This window comes from Bufo gargarizans, chromosome 1, assembly GCF_014858855.1.
Source record: "Bufo gargarizans isolate SCDJY-AF-19 chromosome 1, ASM1485885v1, whole genome shotgun sequence".
Taxonomy (NCBI): Eukaryota; Metazoa; Chordata; class Amphibia; order Anura; family Bufonidae; genus Bufo; species Bufo gargarizans.
Genome location: NC_058080.1, coordinates 630,853,510 through 630,876,896, shown reverse-complemented (window position 1 = coordinate 630,876,896; position 23,387 = coordinate 630,853,510). Strand labels below are relative to the sequence as shown.

The following is a 23,387-nucleotide window of genomic DNA, read 5'->3' as shown; positions in this document are numbered from 1 at the left end:
AATGTGCTTTGACGGACACTAAATATCTTGCCCAGCAACAACAGTACAGCGGTGGGTAACGAGAGATTTAGAGGGATTTAAATTTGAGGCCTAGTATTTAGGCGCTGGGTCACCGGTATGGATTTAGTGACAGAATTAGACTTGGAAATGCACAGAAGCGTGTGTGTGAAGTTATTCTGAATGACCCTATGTGCACCTTCAATATTATATACCCTTTTAGGGATAGATTTCAAATAGCTCTGATATAGCAGAAACCACTAAATTATGAAATTGCTAAATTGGGAATTGTACTTCAACCCAGAACAAAAAATGTGCTTTGACGGACACTAAATATCTTGCCCAGCAACAACAGTACAGTGGTGGGTAACGAGAGATTTAGAGGGATTTAAATTTGAGGCCTAGTATTTAGGCGCTGGGTCACCGGTATGGATTTAGTGACAGAATTAGACTTGGAAATGCACAGAAGCGTGTGTGTGAAGTTATTCTGAATGACCCTATGTGCACCTTCAATATTATATACCCTTTTAGGGATAGATTTCAAATAGCTCTGATATAGCAGAAACCACTAAATTATGAAATTGCTAAATTGGGAATTGTACTTCAACCCAGAACAAAAAATGTGCTTTGACGGACACTAAATATCTTGCCCAGCAACAACAGTACAGCGGTGGGTAACGAGAGATTTAGAGGGATTTAAATTTGAGGCCTAGTATTTAGGCGCTGGGTGACAGGTATGGGTTTAGTGACAGAATTAGACTTGGAAATACACAGTAGCGGGTGTGTGTGAAGTTATTCTGAATGACCCAATGTGCACCTTCAATATTATATACCCTTTTTGGGATAGATTTCAAATAGCTCTGATATAGCAGGAACCACTAAATTATGAAATTGCTAAATTGGGAATTGTATTTCAACCCAGAACAAGAAATGTGCTTGAACGGACACTAAATAACTCGCCCAGCTACAGCACTAGGGACAGATTTAGCTGGATATAAATTTGAGGCCTAGTATTTAGGCGCTGGGTGACCGGTATGGATTTAGTGACAGAATTAGACTGGGATATGGCCAAAAAATGAACAGACTATTGCTGGTTAAATGCACTTGGTGTGACAGCTTCACCCTGATGTAGGCTTTAGCCAAAAAACAACCACACCATTGAGGGTTAAATGCACTTGGTGACAGGCGCAGCTTGCCCCTGATTTTGTATATGGCCAAAAAATGAACAGACTATTGCTGGTTAAATGCACTTGGTGTGACAGCTTCACCCTGATGTAGGCTTTAGCCAAAAAACAACCACACCATTGAGGGTTAAATGCACTTGGTGACAGGCGCAGCTTGCCCCTGATTTTGTATATGGCCAAAAAATGAACAGACTATTGCTGGTTAAATGCACTTGGTGTGACAGCTTCACCCTGATGTAGGCTTTAGCCAAAAAACAACCACACCATTGAGGGTTAAATGCACTTGGTGACAGGCGCAGCTTGCCCCTGATTTTGTATATGGCCAAAAAATGAACAGACTATTGCTGGTTAAATGCACTTGGTGTGACAGCTTCACCCTGATGTAGGCTTTAGCCAAAAAACAACCACACCATTGAGGGTTAAATGCACTTGGTCGCAGCTTGTGCTGGCGCACCACAAGACACAAAATGGCCGCCGATCACCCCAGAAAAATGAGACTGACAAACGGTCTGTGCAGCCTAAAAACAGTGAGCAATTGAGGATCAGCAGCTCAATGATCCACAGCTGCAGATCGATCAGTTAATCAAGTCCTTTGGAGGAGTTAATCTGCCTAATCTCGCCCTACTGTCGCAGCCGCAACCTCTCCCTACGCTAATCAGAGCAGAGTGACGGGCGGCGCTATGTGACTCCAGCTTAAATAGAGGCTGGGTCACATGGTGCTCTGGCCAATCACAGCCATGCCAATAGTAGGCATGGCTGTGATGGCCTCTTGGGGCAAGTAGTATGACGCTTGTTGATTGGCTGCTTTGCAGCCTTTCAAAAAGCGCCAAGAAAGCGTCACAAAAGCGCGAAGAAAGCGACGAACACCGAACCCGAACCCGGACTTTTACGAAAATGTCCGGGTTCGGGTCCGTGTCACGGACACCCCAAAATTCGGTACGAACCCGAACTATACAGTTCGAGTTCGCTCATCCCTAGTACTGACCTGGAGAATGAAGAGCACGTCAGTTTTAACGTAAAAACAAAACCCATAAAACTGTGGCAGAATGTACAACGTGTCCCGCAAAAAACAAGTCCCCATAAGGCAATGTGAATAGAAAAATAAAAAGGTTATGGCTTCAAGAAGGCAGGGAGTAAAAAAACTAAAATGCAAAAAATGGAAAACCACTGTCAGGAAAGGGTTATTCTTTTTGTCACTTAGTGTATTAGATAGCATTAGTAAAGGTGTCCATTGTCTTATATACATGCATGTACAGTAGGGAAGTATTCCCCTGGATCTTCTCTGAAAAACAATTGCTTTCTTATGAGATGGAGTAGATACAATATATTTTATACATTTCAAGATCCTGGTAAACATTTACAAAGCAGTGCTCCAGACTAAACAAAATACCTAGGAGCCATTGGCTTCTGAGCTGAAAAATTTAGGAGCCAAATTACATTTTTAGTCGCCAAATTTAAATTTATATTTCTAATAAAAAAAGACTTGGAGCATGATGAGATGTAGGTCACAGTTGTGAGCCAGTTCTACATACAGCAGACTTCCTGCCAGCACTAGGAAACAAAGGAGTCTACAGCAACACATACCTCTTCCATCCAGTGACATCTCCTGTCATGTAGACCTTCTCTTTCCTCTTCTATTTTGCTTAATCCAGACTGCCATGACAAATTTTTTCAGCCGCATCTGGTTTCTGCAGAGTTTCTTAAAACATGTTAGATTTCTACATTTTTCTATAAGCCTCCCTACATTTTCAACACAACCTCCCCACCCTGGTTTCCCAACAATGTCATCCTGCTGTCCCTCTGAGTCCTGTGCCCACTGTGCTCCCCAATAACCCGGCTGAAAAGATACTGACCCCAGTAGACATAGTGTCACTGTGGTGCCTCCAGCAATTATAATGTCCCCAAGAGTGCCCTCCCCCAGTAATAATCATGTCCGTTAAAATGCCCCAAAAAATAATAATAAAACTCTATATTGTGCTCCCAGTAATAATGCCTGTATAGTGTCCCAAAAAATAATGTCCCTGTAATAGAAATGCTCCTACAGTGCCTGCAGCATTAATATCTCCTATTTTACCCCAGGTAATGTAGTAGTAGTAATGGCCATGTACAAAAAAATCCTGCTATAGTGCCCCAAGATTAAAATGCCCCCCAGTACATCCAATAATGCCCCATATATTTCCCTCATATTAAAAAATGCCCTGGTAATGCCCCTATAGAGAGTTTGTATGTAGGAATGGTAGTTTTACTGTCCCCTGTATTACAAATTCCTCTAGAGTGCCCCAATAATGCTGCCAGTTATGTCCCCCACAGACAACTCCATTATTAATGTTCTCCAAAGTGCCTCTCCAGTAGCAATGTCCCCCACAGTACCCTTTCAACAGTAAACTCCCCCACAGTGCCCCTCCAGTATTAATGTCCCCCACACCACCCCTCCAGTAGTAACGTCCCCCACACCACCCGTCCAGTAGTAATGTCCCTCACTGTGCTCCTCCTGTAGTAACGTCCCCTACAGTGCCCCTCCTGTAGAAACGTCCCCCACAGTGCCCCTCCTGTAGAAACGTCCCCCACAGTGCCCCTCCTGTAGTAACGCACCCCACAGTGCCCCTCCTGTAGTAACGTCCCCCACAGTGCCCCTTCCTGTAGTAATGTCCCCCACAGTGCCCCTCCTGTAGTAATGTCCCCCACAGTGCCCTTTCTGTAATAATGTCAGACACAGTGCCCCTCCTATAGTAATGTCCTCCAAAGTGTCCCTCCTGTAGTGTCCCTCATACTGCTCCCATTGAGTAATGCTCCCAAAGGGCCCCTTCTGTATTATGTCCACAATGCCCCCTGCAGTGCTATGATTCCTGTATGTAAAGGCCCCCAAGTCGGCAGTGAACGAACACTCACCTGTATCCCACATTTTCCAGCGCTCATGATGCAGGCTGCAACCTCTTCTCTTACAGCCTGAAATGGAGGGACACAGGCAGGCAAAAGGAAGCACATCACTTTGCTGTGTCCCGGCGCAGGCAGGCGTGATTTCGTCATCACGCATGAGCCGGCAATGATGATGTCATCATGCACGCCTGCGCGGGTATTTACTACCTCATAGGCGGTGGTGAAGAGAACTATCATCTCCTGTGCCCCGCTGCAGTATTGAACTACAGAGCTGCAGTGTTGGGTCTAGTCGCAAATGGAGACAAGACTAAAAAGTCTTGTCGCTATTTGTAAATTCTAAATCGCATTGGCGACCATTTTGGTCGCCATCTGGAGCACTGCAAAGTGGATCTAGCTTGTCTGTTATATAATCCTAAACTACAGTTCATTGAGACTGAGTGGGAGAGATTACAGCCACAACATTAATGTCCTGCTACTTACTTAAAGGGGTATTCCCATCTTAATGATCACTGTTAAATCTGTTAATGATTTGACAGTGATAATTTTTCTAAATACATTTTATTATCCAATTCCCAACCTTTTTGAGAAAATTAGTCCCCTCTTACCTGATGTTGTCTTTCGTCTCCCCTGGTTACGGCCACCTCTCCTGTCGGTTCCCGCCGGACCGTGCTTGCGCAGAAGACTAAAGATTCTCTCCCAGCCGGGCCGCACAATGTCCTGAACGCGCATGCCGCCGCGCATGCGCTATGATGACTTCTTCCTGCCAAGTATAGAACAGAGCCGCAAACGCGCACGCCGGCTCTGTATTATACAGGCCAGGAATAAGTCACCATGGAGCGTGCGCATTCAGGACATTGCGCGTCCCGGCCGGGAGAAAAACTTCAGTCTTCTGCGCAAGCTGGGCCTGGCCGGGAAAAGACGTCACTCAAGCCCAGCCGAATCCAGGAAGTGGACGTCGCGCTGGACGAAGGTAAGTATTAAAACTGAAGATGGGAATACCCCTTTAATCAAGTCCGGACCGATGAAAGGTCCTCTTTAAGTCCAGGCTTACAGTAAATGCACAGAAACTAGTTTCTTGCGAAAGGAGCCCCACAGGTAACTGATCCTAATTGTGTGCTACGAACTGTATTGTTGAGCTGCATGAAAAGGCCTTTTTTTTGCTTCATTGAGAATTAACTAATCCCCTTCCTTGTCAGACATTTACATGTAGAGCTCATGTTTCAGTAGGACTGTTTGCAGGTAGCTGCTGTTACTAGATACCAAGGAGCAGACTATTAATATATTATCTGGTTTGAACTTATTAAAAGTAATGAAACCTACAATTAAATAGTTCCATGTAGCTTGGCATTTATAGATACACCCTATTGAGCAAGGTAGTCATTGCCTAGAGTACATTCACATCCATGTTTGAAATCTGGCAGGTTGTTCTGGCAGAGGAATAGCCTGCTGGAGATCACCGGGCGTAGTCGGAAAATGTCGGAAACCGCCAGATGCCCAGCCACTTTCTGGCATAAATGCTGGGTTTTGGCCAGTCAAATGCCGCTGAATGCAGTGGTTTTTATTCAGCAAACAGCTGGCATTTATTCTGGATAAGGCTACTGGAACAGGGTAATGGATCTCCTAACACTAGTGTGAACCTAGCCGCAGGGGTAGGCAACCTCCGGCTCCCAGGTGTTGTGAAACTACAATTCCCAGCATGCTTCATTCATTTCTAAGAGAGTTCTTAGAAGAGCAGAGCAAGTATGCATACTGGGAGTTGTAGTTTCACAACAGCTGGGAGCCGGAGGTTGCCTACCCCTGAGTCCTAGCCCAAATGTAGATGTGAAATGTCCCGCTTTGTCCCACTTCTAAACCATTATTGCGAAAGCAATAAATCTTTATAATCTAAAATAATTCAAAAATCCAATACGTGACATACTAGTCTATATATCTATTTTTTTTAAGGAAATATTATGTGGACAGAACTGCTTGAGATGTGTCATCCATGCACCCAGAGCTTCTGAAGACTCTACATTAGTAAGCAACATATTCGGATGCTAACAAAAACAGGGCACAGAAATGTTTTCCTTATAAATCCATCTCAGGTTCAATGAAACTTCTCTCATGTGCAAGAGTTGGGACGCCTCCCCGACATTCGCTGTTTTTCCCACACAGCAGCACTACTGGCCATACACGGTGCAAAAAATTACAGCATTCCTTCCTTTAAAGGGCTCTGAACCCGGACATATCCCCTTCTTCCCCCACTTAGCCCCTCTGACATGAACATCGGAGCATTTCATGTTCCGATGCTTTCCCTTGCACTGCGCTGAATTGGGCAGGGGCTTTTTCTGCAGTTCCGGTGACGTACCGGATCTCTGCTAGGCGGAGGCTTCTGCCTAGCAGTGAGCCCGGTAACATCACCAGCACACATTTTGGCACTGCCCTGGCCTGTAAAACGCCTCCGCCTAGCAGTGTGAAAATGCTCAGATGCTCATATCAAAGGGTCTGAGTGCGGGAAGAAGGGGATATGTCAGGATTCAGCGGGCTGTGCTTCAGTTCCCTGAATGGATCTCAACACCGGAATCCAAATCCATTTTGATTTTGCACATCAGAATGCATCCGTTCTGTTAGGATGCAGTTGTGTGAAATCAAAATGGGGAAAAAACGGATCCGTCACTAAATACATTGAAAGTCAATGGGTGACTGATCCAGGTTTTTAGACTCCTAAAAAACATTCTGTCACTATTGACTTACATTGTTTTCAGTGCCGGATCCGTTTTTTTTCCCCTTTTTTTTATGAACGGACACAAAACCACAGCTTGCAGCGATTTTGTGTCCAGTCACAAAAACGAAATGCTGACGGAACGGAAGACATCCTGATGCATCCTGAACAGATCTCTTTCTATTCAGAATGCATGAGAACTACACGTAAACATTTTTTTTCCAGTATGGAGATTCTCTGCCGGATCTCACTACCGTAAAACAACAACGCAAGTGGGAATGTAGACGCATATACAGGATCCCTGTTCTTCTTGTATAGAATAGGTCATTTACTCATCATTATTTCCATGTGTATTATATATATTGAGGGTCATTTATCAAACTGTTGTAAAGTAGATCTGGCTTAGTTGCCCATAGCAACCAATCAGATTCCACCTTTCATTTCCAAAGGAGCTGCCCAAAATGAAAGAGGGAATCTGATTGGTTTCTATGGGTAACTAAACCAGTTCTACTTTACACCATTATCTTGAAAGTATCCTTAAGGTGTAGGTGCAGGATATTGCAGAGGGAGAGATAATGAACTGTTTAATATGTAGGTTTATTAAGGCTACATTCATATGAACGGGAAAAACACAGCCATTTTTAGAATCAATTGAAGTCAACGGGACTATTTACATAGCTGGGGTTTTTAGCCGCTGTCAAACAATAGCAGCTATTTAAACTGGAGTGCACCAGTTAAAAGCGGGTACAGAGGGCCTTTCAAGGTGTGTAATTAAAAAAAAAAAAAATACAGTACTTACCTCTTCCACTTGAATGTGTGGGGACACTTGCTCTTCACTGTATGTAGCAGGAAATAACCTGTGCTCCCAGCATGATGTCATCCTGCTGGGAGTACAGGTCCTGCTTTCTCCAGTGAAGGGGACGCTCACTACTCACTATATGTAGCAGGAAATAACCTGTGCTTCCAGCATGATGATGTCATCCTGCTGGGAGTACAGGTCCTGCTTTCTCCAGTGAAGGGGACGCTCACTACTCACTATATGTAGCAGGAAATAACCTGTGCTTCCAGCATGATGATGTCATCCTGCTGCGAGTACAGGTCCTGCTTTCTCCAGTGAAGGGGACACTCACTATATGTAGCAGGAAATAACCTGTGCTCCCAGCATGATGATGTCATCCTGCTGCGAGTACAGGTCCTGCTTTCTCCAGTGAAGGGGACGCTCACTACTCACAATATGTAGCAGGAAATAACCTGTGCTTCCAGCATGATGATGTCATCCTGCTGCGAGTACAGGTCCTGCTTTCTCCAGTGAAGGGGACGCTCACTACTCACTATATGTAGCAGGAAATAACCTGTGCTTCCAGCATGATGATGTCATCCTGCTGGGAGTACAGGTCCTGCTTTCTCCAGTGAAGGGGACGCTCACTACTCACAATATGTAGCAGGAAATAACCTGTGCTTCCAGCATGATGATGTCATCCTGCTGCGAGTACAGGTCCTGCTTTCTCCAGTGAAGGGGACACTCACTATATGTAGCAGGAAATAACCTGTGCTCCCAGCATGATGATGTCATCCTGCTGCGAGTACAGGTCCTGCTTTCTCCAGTGAAGGGGACACTCACTACTCACTATATGTAGCAGGAAATAACCTGTGCTCCCAGCATGATGATGTCATCCTGCTGGGAGTACAGGTCCTGCTTTTTTCAGTGAAGGGGACACTCACTCCTCACTGTATGTAGCAGGAAAGGTATGACGTTATCACACTGGGAGTGAAGGTTATTTACTGCTCCATTTAGTGAGCAAGCCTGTGTGCTTAAGTGGATGAGGTTTTTTTTGTTTGTTTTTTGACACATGCACAATGGAAGCCAAAGGGGGTATTAATAATACTGGGGGCCACCAATTGAGGTATTATTAATACTGGGCTCCACTAATGGAGGCATTATTAACACTGGGAGCCATTAATGGGGGCATTAATACTGGGGGCCATTAATAGGGGCATTATTATTACTGAGGGCCACTAATGGAAGCATTATTAATACTGGGGCTGCTTATGGAGACATTATTAATAATGGGGGCCACTAAGGGAGGCATTATTAATTCTCGGGGCTACTAATGAAGGCATTAATAATGCGGTTGGCCACCAATGGGAGAATTAATCATACTGGGGGCACTATGAGGGACATTATGAATACACAGGGCATTAGAGTGGTTGGGACTTAATGTTAAAAAAAAAGCCAATTGAACTCATCAATTTTTAAAATGTACGTTAAATTTGGACAGACGGCCAGAAAATAGATGCAAAAATGGTTTACAAATGTCCATGGAAAATGGACAGTGTGTCAAGTTTTCATGGCCATTTTTTCATGTGAATGTAGCCTAACAGCTTTCCATGTATCAGTGTGTACACAGCAGGTTGTCAGGTTCATAGTACAGTTAAAGCTCTACAATTTACATAAAACATATACGGTATACTAAAATACATAGAAAATATTATAGAAAAAAAAGCTGTGTGTCCATGGGAGATCATATTTCTCTCACTGCTAAGATCTGGATCCTGCACTTTACTTTAATGTGATAATGTGATAAATATGCAGTGAAATAACTCCCCCTCCACAAGAAAAAAATGTTAATAGATTTAAAGTTGAGGTTCACCTGAGCCGTGTCTAAATATCTCATTATTGTCAGTCTGTGAAAATATTCCTTAGTACTGGTGCTTTTGGGTTGCAGATCGCACAGCATCTAGTCCCATACCCTAAGGCCCCTTTCACATGGGCGAGTTTTCCGCGCGGGTGCGATGCGTGAGTTGAACGCATTGCACCCGCACTGAATCCTGACGCATTCATTTCTATGGGGCTGTTCACATGAGCGGTGATTTTCACGAATCACTTATGCGTTGCGTAAAAATTGCAGCATGTTCTATATTCTGCGTTTTTCACGTAACGCAGGCCCCATAGAAATGAATGGAGTTGCGTGAAAATCGCAAGCATCCGCAAGCAAGTGCTGATGCGGTGCGATTTTCACGCATGGTTGCTAGGTGACAGTCTATTCACTGTATTATTTTCCTTTATAACATGGTTATAAGGGAAAATAATAGCATTCTGAATACAGAATGCTTAGCATAATAGTGCTGGAAGGGTTAAAAAAAAAAAAAAGTTAACTCACCTTATCCCCTTGATCGCGTAGTTCCCGGTCGGTCTCTTCTTTAGCTGTGGGCTAAAGGACCTGTGGTGATGTCAGATCACATGCTCCATCACCATGGTGATGGACCATGTGATTGGAGCATGTGATCTGACATCACCACAGGTCATTTAGCCCACAGCTAAAGAAGAGACCGACCGGGAACTACGCTATCAAGAGGATAATGTGAGTTAACTTTTTAATTTTTTTTAACCCCTTCTTGCACTATTATACTAAGCATTCTGTATTCAGAATGCTATTATTTTCCCTTATAACCATGTTATAAGGGAAAATAATACAATCTTCAGAACATCAATCCCAAGCCCGAACTTCTGTGAAGAAGTTCGGGTTTGGGTACCAAACATGCGCGATTTTTCTCACGCGAGTGCAAAATTACAATGTTTTGCACTCGCGCGGAAAAATCGCGCATTTTCCCACAACGCACCCGCCTCTTATCCGGGCAAAAAACATGACGCCCGTGTGAAAGAGGCCTAAGAGTACAGTACACACACGTCAGTGCAGTTTATATAGTTTTTTTTACATACAGTTGCAAGTATGTGAACCCTTTGGAATGATATGGGTTTCTGCACAAATTGGTCATAAAATATGATCTGATCTTCATATAAGTCACAACAATAGACAATCACAGTCTGCTTAAACTAATAACACACAAAGAATTAAATGTTACCATGTTTTATTGAACACACCATGTAATCATTTACAGTGCAGGTGGAAAAAGTATGTGAACCCTTCGGATTTAATAACTGGTTGAACCACCTTTGGCAGCAATAACTTCAACCAAACGTTTCCTGTAGTTGCAGATCAGACGTGCACAACGGTCAGGAGTAATTCTTGACCATTCCTCTTTACAAAACTGTTTCAGTTCAGCAATATTCTTGGGATGTCTGGTGTGAATCGCTTTCTTGAGGTCATGCCACAGCATCTAAATCGGGTTGAGGTCAGGACTCTGACTGGGCCACTCCAGAAGGTGTATTTTCTTCTGTTTAAGCCATTCTGTTGTTGATTTACTTCTATGCTTTGGGTCGTTGTCCTGTTGCAACACCCATCTTCTGTTGAGCTTCAGCTGGTGGACAGATGGCCTTAAGTTCTCCTGCAAAATGTCTTGATAAATTTGGGAATTCATTTTCCCTTCGATGATAGCAATCCGTCCAGGCCCTGACGCAGCAAAGCAGCCCCAAACCATGATGCCCCCGCCACCATACTTCACAGTTGGGATGAGGTTTTGATGTTGGTGTGCTGTGCCTCTTTTTCTCCACACATAGTGTTGTGTGTTTCTTCCAAACAACTCAACTTTGGATTCATCTGTCCACAGAATATTTTGCCAGTACTGCTGTGGAACATCCAGGTGCTCTTGTGCAAACTGTAAACGTGCAGCAGTGTATTTTTTGGACAGCAGTGGCTTCCTCTGTGGTATCCTCCCATGAAATCCATTCTTGTTTAGTGTTTTACGTATCGTAGATTCGCGAACAGGGATGTTACCATACGCCAGAGACTTTTGTAAGTCTTTAGCTGACACTAGGATTCTTCTTCACCTCATTGAGCAGTCTGCGCTGTGCTCTTGCAGTCATCTTTACAGGACGGCCACTCCTAGGGAGAGTAGCAGCAGTGCTGAACTTTCTCCATTTATAGACAATTTGTCTTACCGTGGACTGATTAACAGCAAGGCTTTTGGACATACTTTTATAACCCTTTCCAGCTTTATGCAAGTCAACAATTCTTAATCGTAGGCCTTCTGAGAGCTCTTTTGTGTGAGGCATCATTCACATCAGGCAATGCTTCTTGTGAAAAGCAAACCCAGAACTGATGTGTGTTTTTTATAGAGCAGGGCAGCTGTAACCAACACCTCCAATCTCATCTCATTGATTGGACTCCAGTTGGATGACACCTCACTCCAATTAGCTCTTGGAGATGTCATTAGTCTAGGGCATGGATGTCAAACTCATGGCCCTCCAGATGTTGCAAAACTACAACTCCCATCATTCCCTGATAGCTGTAGTATGCCCAGGCATGATGGGAGTTGTAGTTTTGCAACAGCTGGAGGGCCACGAGTTTGACATCCCTGGTCTAGGGGTTCACTTACTTTTTCCACCTGCACTGTGAATGATTACATTGTGTGTTCAATAAAACATGGTAACATTTAATTCTTTGTGTGTTATTAGTTTAAGCAGACTGTGATTGTCTATTGTTGTGACTTAGATGAAGATCAGATCACATTTTATGACCAATTTGTGCAGAAATCCATATCATTCCAAAGGGTTAACATACTTTTTCTTGCAACTGTAGGTTTGCCCCTGATCTCACCCTTTGCCTTGCAAAAGGTGACATGTGCACTCAAAAGCGACACAAACAATTGACATCCTGAGGATGTCAAAAGCTGCACCGCAGGTTATTTTCCTCGCTCACAATTCCACTCCATGTACATGAGACTTTAAAAATCTCATCTGTTTAGCTGGTACTATATGGCGCTGCTGATTTTTAGGAACAAGAATCTGTGTTGAAAATTCCCACATAATACAGACTGTGGGGGGAAAACTTAATTTGCAGTAGTTTTGGTATTGGTTGGTCTTCACATTGTGAGGTTGTGCCAAATTTATGAAATGACCCACAGTAATAACATATTTACACCAGGGGGTTGGCTGTTGTGGAGATGCAAATTTTTTTGTGATTGTTTAAAAAGTCACACATCATAAATGAGACTTAAAAGGTGTTCTAATCTGAAATGCTTACCTACTTTTCACTCCACTTTTAAAAGTGACGAGGCTCATCAAATGTCGCTAAAATGTGGACCAAATGACACCATCACTTGCGACATCCTTACACCACAAAACTAGCATAGCAGATTTTCTGGCTTATTTTCTGGCCAGTTTTCGGGCGTATATCTGTTGCAGATAAATGCACAAAAGGTTATTTGTGCCGGAATCTATGACTTTTCCCTGTTCACGTCTAAAAAGAAGGGGACAGGCTGGCAGGCCCACCCCATTTATCATTTTCTACACCTGTTTTAGGCAAGGAAACTGGTGTAGATTTAGGCTGGCAGTGGTGGCGCTAAAGTTATGTAGAGGCCGGCGCCTCTATATAAATTCACGAATCCACCGCCAGCGCTGGGGTTATTAAGACCAGCACCTAAAATGTAAATCGTTTATAAACCTGAAGGAACCACTTGATGAGTACTCACTTTCTATGTCAAAAGCAGCGGCCTTCTACTAAAAGTCTGGTCCACATTTTTGAACAGTGCATTGTAAAAGATCTAATTTTTTTGCACAACAAATTGCAACCTTTGTATGCCACAGACACAACTTTATAAGGGTTTCCCATGGAGACTGAATATCGATCATAAAATCACAAAAGACAGCTGGAACCAACCAGGAACATATTTGTAACAGATGAGCACCTATAACGCCATGCTCTCTGCCGCACTACATTGTGCTAATTCACATAAGTACTGCAGAGCGCCTGCTTCAAAGCGTGAACTTTCCAAAATGTGAATCACTGGCACCTCTTCTGTACAGACCAAATGAGCTGGAAAAGCAGAGAGGTAAGAAGCCGGAAGTCTGCACATTTGGAAATGGAAATGTGAAAGAGAATAGGTAATTATAGAGGTTGTAAATCAAGATGGGCAGCTTATGAGTAAAGCAATTTATTTATAAACTCACTTAACTTTTAAGTAGATCCTGAATCAGCAACCTGATAAACAATGACAGATTGCAGATAGGTCATGGATTCAAATATATGGATAAAAGTATTGGACACAACTCTTAATCATTGACTTCAGGTTTTCATTCAGTTCCATTACCACAGGTGTATAAAATCCAGCCCCTAGCCATACAGTCTGCCTTTACAAACACTTGTGAAATGATAGGTCGTTGTAAAGAGCTTAATGAATTTCAGCAGGATACTGAAATAGGATGCCACCTCTGCAACAAGTCAGTTTGTGAAATTTCATCCCTTCCTAGATATTCCACCACAAACTATGACTGGTATTATTACAAAATGGAAGTGTTTAGCAACTCAGTCATGAAGTTGTAGACTCATAGATTTGGAAAAGACCGCGGCACTCTGAGTTCTGTTGCATGAACTTCTTATTTTTCTTTATTCTTACTCCATCCGAAAAACATTTATGTTTGGCCACTGGCCAACGTTTCGGTCTAACCTAGACCTTGTTCACGGCCTGGTACTGTACGTATATAGACAAAAGTAAGGAACATCAATGGGAAGAGTTGTTTGGGATACATTCAAAAAAGATAATAAGTAATAATTATAAGACGTAACATGATTCCTGTATGGCACATGACGCAAGGCGCCTGACATCATCGCGAGCGGGCGCATGTGCGGTGTGGTTATGGAACACAGAAAGGGAACTGGCAGACTGTGGCTTATGTGTGGTTAGTGTTTAAATATATTATGATTGCTTATGAAAAGGGGGGAGTGGCTAAATGTTATAATAATGAGAGGCAGTCAAAATACTATCTTGAAAGAGAGGCAGTCTTTGTGTATTTACCTTTTATATTGAGTATTGGAAACATAAGTATCTTATAGTATGTGTATACTGACTCCGATTGTTGTGATAGCGAACTATCCCTTGTAAGACCTCTATGCCTGGCCTATATAAGCAGATATAATCCCTGCGGACAATCCTTATCAGATAGCTGAACTCATCAATAAATTGTTCATCCACAAGTTACTTTATTCTGTACATCAGACAACAGGATACAGCAGAATGAATGGATCTCAGTATTATGCGGTCAAAAGATGATACTTTCTTTAGCGTACCATGAAGAATAAATGTGTCCCTGTTACATGTGGTCTGTTAGCTGCATCCATGACTCAGGACATCAACTGTGTAACAGTATAATGTGTCTATATTGTGATATATAGAAATGGCAAAATGTAAATCTAAAAGTAGTGGTTGAGAAACAGGCATATAATAATTATACCTCCTATTTTAGGGAGAACAGGGTTGATGTAACACATATAGTGGCATAGAATAGATAAGTTGGTATATGGGTAAGTATATAAATAGGTATATAGAATATATATTATCAAAATTATCCCCTAGATAATCTTAGGTCTATTGTTACTGGTTGGAGACATACTACCTGGCTGACTGGGATCATTTTATCTGTGGGAAATAAAAGTAAATAAAATGAACACTAAACATCATAGTTTTTGTGATACTAAATGCAAAATGTGATACAAATATCATAATATGCACAACATACCACACCACCCCCACCACCTACACCTTCTACCACATTATCTGTTCGATCACTAGGCCTTTAAAACAAAAGCAATTTTATGCCCCCCCCCCCCAAGACTAATCATGGAGTTGAGGCATTCATCAACCTCAAAGACCGAGAAATTAAAACAAACATTTCAGCTTTAAAAAGAGGCATTCTACAAACTCCCAAAAAACTGAAAAGTGAAGAACACATTGCCCTCAATACACTTCAACTAGAGAAATCGATCATTATCAAACCGGCGGACAAAGGCGGCGCGATAGAAGTAATGGATACCACAGCCTACATCCAAGAAATTCAAAGACAATTGGCTGACACAACCACCTACGAATAGGTCCAATGCAACCCTACCTCTCAACTAAAAAGTGACATCACTACCTTTCTTGACCACCACTTTCAAACAGGGACTATCGATAAAGCCACCTACACCTTTCTACTTAATGAAAACCCCATTCTACCAGTATTCTATATACTACCCAAAATCCATAAAAATCTGACCTACCAACCTGGAAGGCCCATTGTAGCTTCCACAGATTCTTTGCTCTCACCACTATCCATCTTTCTTGAAAAAATATTAGCCCCCTTGGTCAAACAAACACACTCCTTCCTTCTAGATACTTCTCACTTCTTATCCATTATCTCAAGTCTACAAAACATGTCCCCTGAAAGTATGCTTGTGACACTTGATGTCAACAGTTTATACACCTCTATCTCCCATGAGAAAGGCATTCAAGCTATCTCTTCACTTCTACCTAACCTCTGAATTCTCTTTTAGACAGTCCAATGGAAAAAATCTGTATTTGGTAAATGCCAGGACGTTACCTGTCTGACTGCATTGTGCCAACTGTAAAGTTTGGTGTAGGAATGATAATGCTATGGGGTAGTTTTTCAGGGGTTGGCCTAGAAACCTTAATACCAGTGAAGATAAATCTTAAAGGGGTTATCCCATGATTAATGTAAAACATTAAAATCTGACATCATATAGTACATGACAATCTCTTTCTAAGAAAGCTAGAACCAGCCCTGCACCTCACATGGATCCACAGATCTCCATTCATTGATCTTCTATATTTATATCATGCTGGTAGATCAAGGGGAGTGTCTTTTCTGCTGCAGCTAAGGGGGCGTGTCTCAGCTCTCCCTATCACAACTCAGGAGGCAGTTGAAGGATGAAACTGAGCATGTGCGGCCTTCTCAGTAAGCTTGACAAAGACATAAGGAAAAGAGCAAAGAGCAAGTGGCTCTATACAAATACATTTTATTGAATAACTCAGTGGCTATGCTTGGGACAACCCCTTTAATGGTTCGGAATACCAAGACCGGAATACCAATTTTGGACAATTGTATACTTCCAACTTTGTGGGAACAGTTTGGGAACGGCTCTTTTCTGTTCCAACAGGACTGTTCCCCAGTGCACAAAGTAAGGTCCATAAAGGCTTGGGTGGGGGAGTTTGTTGTGGAAGAACTTGACTGGCCTGCATAGAGCCATGTCCTTAACCCCATCAAATACCTTTGGGAGGATCTAGAACAGAGATCGTGAGCCAGTCCCTCTCGTCCAACATCACTGTCTGACTTATGCCTGATCAGTCAAAAAAAATGCATTGAAATGCCGGATCCGTCTTTCTGGTGTCATCCGGCAAAACGGATCCGTCATTTTTTTTTTTCACCTGTGAAAACCTGTGCATGCTCAGACCGGAAGGACGGATCCGGCATACCGGTATTTTTCCACGAATACATTCCTATGGAAAAAAAGTCCCAGATCCGGCCGTCAGGCAAGTCGTCATTTTTTTTGTTCGCCGGAGATAAAACCGTAAGCATGCTACAGTTTTCTCTTTTGCCTGAATAGTCAAAATGACTGAACGGAGGACATCCTTATGCATCCTGAACGGATTACTCTCCATTCAGAATGCATGGGGATATAACTGATCATTTATTTTCCGGCATTGAGCCCTTTTGATGGAACTCAGTGCCGGAAAAGAAAAACGCTAGTGTGAAAGGACCCTTAGAATCTGGGACAAATCTGCACCAAAATCCGCTGCAAAATTCACAAGTAATGCAGATTAGTTTCACAAATGTAGTGAACTCCACATGCAAATGCACATGGAAAATCTGAAGCAAATATATTCATGTGTGCAGGTACAGTAGCCTTGAATTGTGTCAGTAAAAATGGCAGGGGATTTATAAGGTCCCTTTTACACATAAATTTGCCTCAGCCTTTCTTTACCGCTAAAAAATGCTTGTAAAAATGGATGAGGTCATCTGCATTTTTATGGTGTTTTTCAGAGTTTTTTTTTATACATACATGAATTGCATTTTTTAGGTGTTTTTCTTTATAGTGAAAGGGAAAAGCACCATTGCTACAGCATGCTGCATTTAAAAAAAAATGGCATGGGAACAAGCAATCCACCACAATTGAAAAACATTCCCACTAGCAATAAAATTTGTGTGGCATGCATTATAAAATTCACTGATTTTCTGCTAACATCTGGAGTTTTTCCTGGAAAATCCCCCCCCCCCCCCAACAAAAAAAAAAACTAAGAAAATAAAAACGCATGTTAAAAAAGACATAAACAGCATAAAAAAAAATACTGTATGTGTGAACCCAATCTACATAAGGTTTTTATGCATAATATCTTTATTCCCAACACTAGAAAAGTGGGGAAGAAAATCACCAACTGGTACATTCCTTGTCTGGGAACGCTCTATATGTAGACATTCTTAAATAGACTTCTATAAAAATGTTCCTTAAAGGGGATGTCCTATGAAGACAACTTATCCTTTACCAGGATAAAAGATGTGTCTGATCGTCAGGGGTCTGACCTCTGGGGTCCCCAACATGCATGAGAATGGGGGCTTGTGCTCTCTGTTTTGAATGGAGCAGTGGTCACAGCTGCATTCAGCTATACTGTGTTGCCGGAGATAGTCTAGTACAAGCCCTCAGCTATCTCCAGCAGTATCAAGGAGCTGAATGGAGAAGTGGGCATGTGTGCATTCCATTCAAACAGGAAGAACCAGTCCTCATTCTCATGATCAGCAGGGGTCCCAGCTTTTGGATCTCTGCCAACCAGACACTTATCCCCTAACTTGTTGATTGGAGATAAGTTGCCTTAATGGGACAACCTCCTTAAAGCTATAATCCTTCAGCTGAAAACAGTACCAACTGTCATATTGTCTTAACTCTGTCTGTTTCATGGTAAATGGGCAAAAACAGGTTAATTGTGCAAGAGATGCACTTTTCATACACAGTATGGCCAACAGCAACAAATAATGAAATATACCTAAGGTGGGTATTATGTAGATCAATAGGTCACTTCTAAACTTGTGAAACACTGGGAATATGAGTATCAACACCAAACATAGGAACTAACTGGGGGAAGTACACATTATTGCACCACTGGAAGTTTTAATAGTAGCAGTTCTAGGAAATATCATTAAAATGTTTCAGTAGAATATGTTACTACATATGAATAATAATCTAAATTAGGGAAATAACGCCTCCCCCTCCAATGAAGGTAATTCAAGTCTTAAGCCTGTATTACAACCGCCGATTTCTTGGCAGATGATTGCTAACGAGTGTTGGTATGAACGCTCATTAGCGATCATCTTGAAGTGCTGCCGATTGCCCAATGAACGTGCAAACCTTAGTTCACTGGGCAATCCATATCTTTTGACATGTTAAAAAATTATCATTTGCAGGCGGCATATATCTGTCGCTGGCAAACCACTATAGATTGCTGCATGTAATAGCATGAGATGTAATAGCAGCTAACTCCTCCACTAGCAAGCAGGCGATTGCCGGGAGGGAAGCATTTGTCTGCCACATCGGGCTGTGTAATACAGCCTTTACAGTTCAGTGAATTTAAAGTTAAGGTTTACTGGATATAACTATCCAAATTGCATTGAAATGGGGTTTTCTTAGATAGCCAGTATGCAGAATAAATGGTGGAACTGACAATCTAGTCTGGATAAGGGGGTGGTCTTCTTTAGGGGCCTATTCAGACAGTTGTAGTGCTTTGCGGATCCGCACATGGCCATAACCGTAATAGAAAATGCCTCTTCTTGTCCGCAAGAATAGGACATGCGGACACGAATAGGACATGTTCTATCTTTTTCTTGGAGCCAAGGAACGGATCCACGGATGCAGACAGCACACAGTTTGCGGGCCCACTGAAATGAATAGGTCCGCACCAGTTCCGCAAAATTGCGGAACGGATGCGGACTCATTCATACGGCCGTCTGAATGAGCCCTAAGAAGTGGTCTTTTAGAGAGGCTTCACTCTATGTTATGGGTGGGAGTCTGGAAAAGGACTCGCAGGGGGAGGGGGGATTTATCAAACCCTGAATGCCAGAATTCTGAGGTAAAAAGTAGCAAAATATGATTTTCATCTTTTTGAGCTTTCTTGCGAAAAAGTGTTGTGATATTTAGTATTTTCACACCACACAGTCCACTTTTGGAAACTCGGTGGTAAAGTGGGCATGGTTATGCTTGTTGAGAATGATTTATCAGGAAGTTAGATTTATAAGCTGCAGATTTTCAAAAAACTACAAAAAAAAATTCCCAATCTCACTCAAGTAAAAGTGTGCAGGAAAAGGTGGTATAACATCTCAAGACATCAAAGAAAAAAAAGCTCAACAGACCATGCCTTTCCAACTATATAATAAAATAGTGGTAAGTCAATCAAATAATGCACGAAAACAAAAATGGGAAAAGCAAAACTGTACATATATGCTCTAAAAACATAGAAAAACAACATGTGACTAAATAAATATAATGTTTTTAATCACATGAAAATTTTACAAAGTACAATCTTAAAACAATACTAAACAGCCACAGCCTGAGTCTGAAGTCAGACTTAAAGGGTTATTCTGGTGATAACAAGTCATGTGGTGATGGGGGATACCTATTACATGAGCGGGGGAACAGTGAGGCCCCCAATGATCACAGAATAGGGACCTCTTACCCAGCAGTGCCCCAGTGGGCAAGTCAGGCATGCACACTGCAGCTTCAGTCATATCTATGGGACTGCCGGAGACAGCTGAGTACCACAGGGGTAACGGGGGGGGGGGGGGGGGGGGCTCTTTTACCGTGATCGGTTGGAGTCCCAGCTCATACAGTATCTCAAAGTGAACTTCTTTTTAGGTGCAATAGGCATAAGGAACCTCATTAACAGCTGAATTGTGGAACTCAATATTTACTAACAATTCTTTAGTATCAAGAGCTCCAAACTCAAAACTAAGCAGTTTCCTCACTAGTATAGTGATTCTGCAGACATGTTAAGGAGAAAGCAAAGTGTAATATAGTCATGCATTAAATAGTAACAGTACAGTACTGTTAGTAATAATGCACTGTAAAGTATAAATATATATATATCTTAATACTGATAAACCAGTGACTAATAAATGTGTTATAAACAACAAGGCTGGACTGTATCATATACATACAATAATGATCAACTGCATGTTTTGTTTTACAATAATGATCAACTGTACTTCTGACTAGCAGGGAACGCTGTAGAAAGGAATGCCATTTCTGTAGTACTCACCTTGCATAATAGCCAGGAGACTGTACATAACAAGGTAACCCTTGGGATTGTTACAGCACTGCAGACAGCTCGGAGTAATTTTGCCCCATCCACATGGACCCTCTTTGAACTCTTCATCTATATGGTGGGCCTGTGATTCCTTCACTCCATCTTTAACCTTGATTTCTTTATCAACGATCTGTAAGCCCACTTCACCCAAAGTGGTAAATACAGGGTTGTCTATGCCTCCTTCCATGACATACACTTGACAGTCCAACCTAGGGTGTGTGGAGGGCAGAAGCTTCTTGAAGGATCCTTGGAATGATAGCAGTGCTCCTGAGAAGTTATCTGTGCAGGGTGCACAAGTTCTTCTGCCGCTTGGCAAGTGAAGCAAAACAATATCATCTTGGTCAGACATGTGTTGAGTCATAAGCAAGGTGGAGAAACCTTTTTTTTTTTTCTTGGCTGCAGTTTGGGGTGAACTCACCTGCCAGTGAAAAAACACCCCTTCCACCCCTTTATCTCACCTGTCCCTGTCTTCCCACCTGAGGGCATAGATCACATGAGCAGACAACGCCTGCTGTACCTGTCTTCCACCTCCTCCCGTTCCTCCTCCCTTCACAAAGCACATCCACTGTATTCATAGACTGTGAGCTCACATGCTGGTTTTCTGTGAAACACCCTGGTTTTGGCACAGAAAGCAGAAGTTCTTCTACTCATCTCATTTAACCTCCATTCAAATGCAAAAATTGTATAATCCATATCCATTTAACTTCCACCTATTAATTATTTACTCATATCTGTGGGTTGTAAGCGAAGATCACAGCAGGTTACTGGCACTGTGCACTACAGGTAATTACCGGTAGGGAGGTATGGAAGCCTCTCTCCTTTCACTCTAGATTTCTTGTCATGCCTGCTTAAATAGAAAAAAATAGCTGCCCATGCGTCCTGGGACTTGTGAGCTGAACGTTCGTATGCTCAATAGTGCTGCACCACAAACTGGAAGGTAAAGAGATGGATATGAATTTGTTACCTACTGTAATTAAATTTGTTGAGTCTATTTCATTTTGAGCAAATTATGCTTTTTAAAATCTTAAATACAGCACTAGCAGTTACAAAAATAATATATCAATCATTAAACATTAGTTTAAAAAATATGGCTGCTGAGCTGTCATGGACTTGTGGTTCCAAGTGAGTTAAGCATTCACGTGTTTAAAAGAGTTCTCTTATCATGTGTATGGGGTTAGCTCTTCTCCGGGGGTCATTCACACAAGTATCTTCTCCATACACCAAGTTTAAGGTCCAAACATTGCTTTATTTGGCACCTCAGCAAAACAAACATAATTCATACAAAATAAACACCTGCCCGGCTGGGCTCTAACTAAACATAAATAAACTGAGATTAAACAGGTATATCGTCAAAAATAAATCCTTTATTGAATTAATGACACATAAAAACGAGACATGAGACAACAGATAAAAAATGGCTACATCTGAGGAGGCATGTTAACACAAATGAGACATGGGGGGGGAGGGGTTTAGGAGTATGCAATGTGCAAAAGGCGGTAGAAAAAAGGAGTACAATACCTCACTGATTTCTGTATGTATAACTGCAACCACAGATATAAAAATGCAAAAGTGCAAATACTGAGTGGCAAAACACCATATCAAAAAAGTGGTTGCAGATAACACCGCAACATATGGATGTCTGATGGTTCCAAGTTGTGGGACCATATAACAGCCAACAGAAGGTTAAAGTGCAAGTGCATAAGAAGTCACCATATCAAATGGTCAGATACCACAATTGCAGCTGTGGTGACAGCTTAAACCTCCAAATACATGCAAAACTGGCTCAGGTGCACAGTGAACATCCACCTGTGGATAACCCAAGTGGGTATAGCTGAGCACCTGGAGCCAATGAGCACATCCCTCAAAGTCCACAACAATATAGCATGTCTACATACCCATAGATGTGGGGATGTACACCTCAGGAGAGCCACGTAACCCCGACACGCGTTTCGGCGAATTCCTTCCTCTGGGGGAGGCATCATCAGAGCTGTCCTATGCATGTCTCCTTCTCAAACTGCACCATCCTTGTAAAAGCATATCTGGTGATATATCTACCTTTGTTTCAGGGACATGATGTTATGCAGAGATGTTCAGTTGTAATTGTTACTCAGGGAGTTGATATGACTGTTAGATAGGTATGTAATCTTATGTATAGGCAGCCATTTTACCATGTGCTTTCACTGTTAATGTAATGTTACTGTACGAGCAATCTTAATAATAACAATCTTAATTAATGCTTAATACTTATACATGCTATGTGTATACTTGCAGTTTTACCACACATATACAATCTCTCACTCATGCGCACACCCCAGGAAGTACAACCTGTTGACCAATAAACAAGTTAGACTACAAATAACAGTCCTCTTATTTGGAAGACAGGAATGGCTTATGCTGAATGTCAGACTGCACACTGGGACGGCGTTGGATTGGCTGTCCCTCCACAACTGGTGCATTCCAGGCAGGCCAGAAGGTCCATTTTGTGCTGCTCTACAAATACTGTAAAGACTGCACACTGTGTGAACGTGTAAGAAGACAGAACACAATATATCCGATGACAGAACCCCTTTAAAAGTGCAGCAGCATAAGGCTACTTTCACATT

The 23,387-nt window shown here is 42.2% G+C and overlaps 1 protein-coding gene across 1 annotated transcript in view; it reads right to left on the bottom strand.

The window, feature by feature from the left end:
* SLCO4C1 (solute carrier organic anion transporter family member 4C1) overlaps positions 1–21,325 on the bottom strand; it is a 76,838-nt gene extending 55,513 nt beyond the window's left edge. Inside the window, exon 1 of the mRNA XM_044275974.1 lies at positions 20,737–21,325. Coding sequence (XP_044131909.1) covers positions 20,737–21,145 — 409 coding nt within the window. The 5' untranslated portion in view covers positions 21,146–21,325. The remainder of the gene's footprint in view (positions 1–20,736) is intronic.
* Positions 21,326–23,387: the final 2,062 nt, after the last annotated feature.